Source organism: Arachis hypogaea, chromosome 10 (genome assembly GCF_003086295.3).
Source record: "Arachis hypogaea cultivar Tifrunner chromosome 10, arahy.Tifrunner.gnm2.J5K5, whole genome shotgun sequence".
NCBI classification, from domain to species: domain Eukaryota; kingdom Viridiplantae; phylum Streptophyta; class Magnoliopsida; order Fabales; family Fabaceae; genus Arachis; species Arachis hypogaea.
The window spans coordinates 95,465,945-95,469,002 of record NC_092045.1 but is presented as its reverse complement, the minus strand read 5'-3'; the positions used below and the strand labels follow the sequence as shown (position 1 = coordinate 95,469,002).

At 32.8% G+C, this 3,058-nt stretch overlaps 1 protein-coding gene across 1 annotated transcript; it reads right to left on the bottom strand.

Moving 5' to 3' along the window:
- Positions 1–475: 475 nt before the first annotated feature.
- LOC112715997 (uncharacterized) lies at positions 476–2,478 on the bottom strand. Its single transcript, XM_025767839.3, has 2 exons — positions 2,304–2,478; positions 476–2,169 (listed from the first exon to the last, which is right to left on the bottom strand). Exon 2 carries the CDS (start codon positions 1,978–1,980, stop codon positions 652–654), a length of 1,329 nt encoding a protein of 442 aa, XP_025623624.1. The 5' UTR covers positions 1,981–2,169; positions 2,304–2,478; the 3' UTR covers positions 476–651.
- Positions 2,479–3,058: the final 580 nt, after the last annotated feature.

Sequence of the window (3,058 nt, the reverse complement as noted above, 5' to 3'; positions counted from 1 at the left end):
AAGCTAAAATCAAGGCAAGAGAAATATTGATGCAGAAAAATATCTGCTTTGAAATACTTTGGTGGCCAAACCACACTCATTTAAGCAGGTCAAAATCCAGTGTAAATCAAATATTGCCAATCTCCATAGAGAAGTCATTGATCAACAAGCAAAATAACAATAAAATTTGAAGTTGGGAAACCATAACCGAATTATTAACGCACTCATATTTTAGAACCACATTTTTCATAATAATGTAATTTTCCTTATACAGAATGCAATGGATTTGCAAATGTTTATAACACTCTTTTTTTGTTTTTCTTAGTTTGTAGCATGATAACAGTTAAGATATATGATCTCATAGGATAAAAGTAAAGAACTATTAATTACTATAAAGAGATCTTAAACACTAAACCTGTAAACTACAACTAGGAATATCCTCTAAAGAATCAATAAAGCATAGTGGAAGTAAAAAGGATGATAGCAGTTACAAAAATTGAAAGTTAAAAATTAATTGAATATAAATGAGATAGTTAAGACATCAGTGGTATTGATGTTATGGCATTGCCAAAGTTATCTGACCCAACAGATACAGAATTTACAGAACTATGATAAATATTCTGCAACAATAGAGAGGTGATTTCAATTTGAGTTGATGTATCTTACCTTCATTCATCCATTCAATAAGCCTCTAGCAATCATTTCCCGAAGAAGTTTCTCCGCCATGTCATTCTCACCTTTTTCAAACAAAGCACGAATAACAATTTCAAAAGTCACAGCATTTGGTAAGCAACCATTGTCTTCCATTTTTGACATCAGGGCCAATGCTTCTTCAAACAAGCCCTCTTTGCAAAGCCCATTGATCATAATAGTGTATGTCCTCACATTTGGATGATAGTTTTTAACGGAAAGATCTTGAAAAATCTCTTTTGCTTCTATAAGTCTGCCATTTTTGCATAGGCCATGAATAAGTATATTATACGTGAATATATTCGGATCAATGCCACTCTTTTTCATTTGATTAAATAACATAAGTGCCTCGTCAACTTGTTTGATATTGAACATCCCATCCAACAAGGAAGTGTAAGTGATTATATCAGCAGGTTGACCTTTACTATGCATCTCAACAAGAAGCTTTGAAGCACAAGAGATTCTCCTTGATTTTCTCAAGCCATCAATTAGAGTATTGTAAGTTACCGTGTCCGGAACCAAGTTCTTGCGACGCATCTCTTCAAAGATATTCAAGGCATCATCCATCAATTTACTTTTGCACAAGCCATTAATAATAATATTGTAACTTTGGATATTAGGAGTCATTCCTATATGGGGCATTGTGTCGAATATACATTTTGCCTTGTTTAATTCGTTAACCAAGCAATACCCATCCATTAAACAATTATAAGTAACCACAGTTGGCTCCACAGCATCTTTTGTCATCACAGCCAACACACTCTTAGCATCTTTGATATTTCCCTCCTTACATAGTCCATCAATCAAAGTGTTATAGGTACGAACATCTGGACTGATGTTTTTCAGCATCATATGATTTAGTAAATCAATGGTTTCCTTAAGTTGGCCCGCAAGGCACAAGCCATAAGTTAGCGTGTTGTACGTGATAACATCGGGAGAGATTCCCTTAGCAAGCATTTCAGAGTATAAATGAAAAGCATCACTTACAAGCGTAACCTTGCACAAGCTATCAATAATTGCGCTGTACATGACGACATCAGGAGCAATCCCATACCGTGGAATCTTTCTCAACACTTGAATAGCAGCTGCTGTGTGTCCGGTCTTACAAAGCCCATTAATCAAAGTTGCATAAGTGACTTGGTCGAAGTGAAATCCATGAGCCAACAATCTATCATGAAAATGCAGTGCTTTTTCAACCTTACTAGAGAGACAGAGACCTTTAATGAGTGTATTCAACGTTATGATATCAGGCTGAAAACCCATCCTGAAAATCTTGGTCAATACAGAGAAAGCAAGCGCCATATGACCCATGCCGCAACAACAATTAATTACGATGCTCAAAGTAACTATGCTGGGAGCAATTCCCCTGGTTTGCAATTGCTGAAAAAGGGAAATGGCGGTGGGGAAATGGTGCGTCTTGGCAAGAGACCCCAAAATCTGGTTAAATTGGACGATGGATGGAGTGCGACGCAGAGAGCATGCGAGTGAAGGAATCAACAGCTTCATCAACATGGCGAGGGGATGTGAGGTGAGAATGAGAGTGAAGGCTTGACATTGAACATGAACAGGAAGGAAAGCGAAAAGGGAAAACATAGGGCACAAGAAAAGAGGGGATATGAAGAGAGAAGCTGAACCTGGAGAATGAGAGTGATGAAAATGATGCTGCACGCAACATGTTTGTATAAAATCCGATCAAACGAGAAGAAGGGGTTGGAAGAGAAAAGAGCGAATTGAATGGTGGAAACAATCACCGCATGGAAACAAAGGTTTGTTGAGACTTGAGTTGACACCAAAGCAAAGAACCATGCTACGGTGTGTTAGCTAAGTGGTCTGATTTGCAATTTCATTATTATTGAAGAAAAAAATTTTTAAACAGTTTTTTTTATAATTATTTCAAAAGACAATAATATTTTTTATATATTTTTTATTTTTAATTTTTATTTTTTGAGATTAATTAATTTATTTGTTAATATTTTTTATTATTGATACATGCACTATTCAGTTTCATAAAAATAAAAATTTAGAATCAAAAAATGTATTCTTTTATTTAGAACCTCGTAATTTTTTCGAAAAAATTATTAAAGATTGAGTTGTGTATTCACTCAAGATTAAAATATAAAAATTATCTCTAATAAATTGAAATAAATAAATTATAAAAATAAAATAATAAAAAATAAAAAATTTATTTTATTCATGTAATTAATTATTTTAAATTATAAATTTAAATTTAAAATAAGATTATAATTTATTTTTTAATATAAATATAATCTTTTTATTTTAATGTTTTTCAAACACAATTATTTATATTTTTGTGGGAGATATTTTTTTATATTCGCAACTGATTATCTAAAAAAAAATTATAATTATATTTTTTGTTGTCAAACTAATG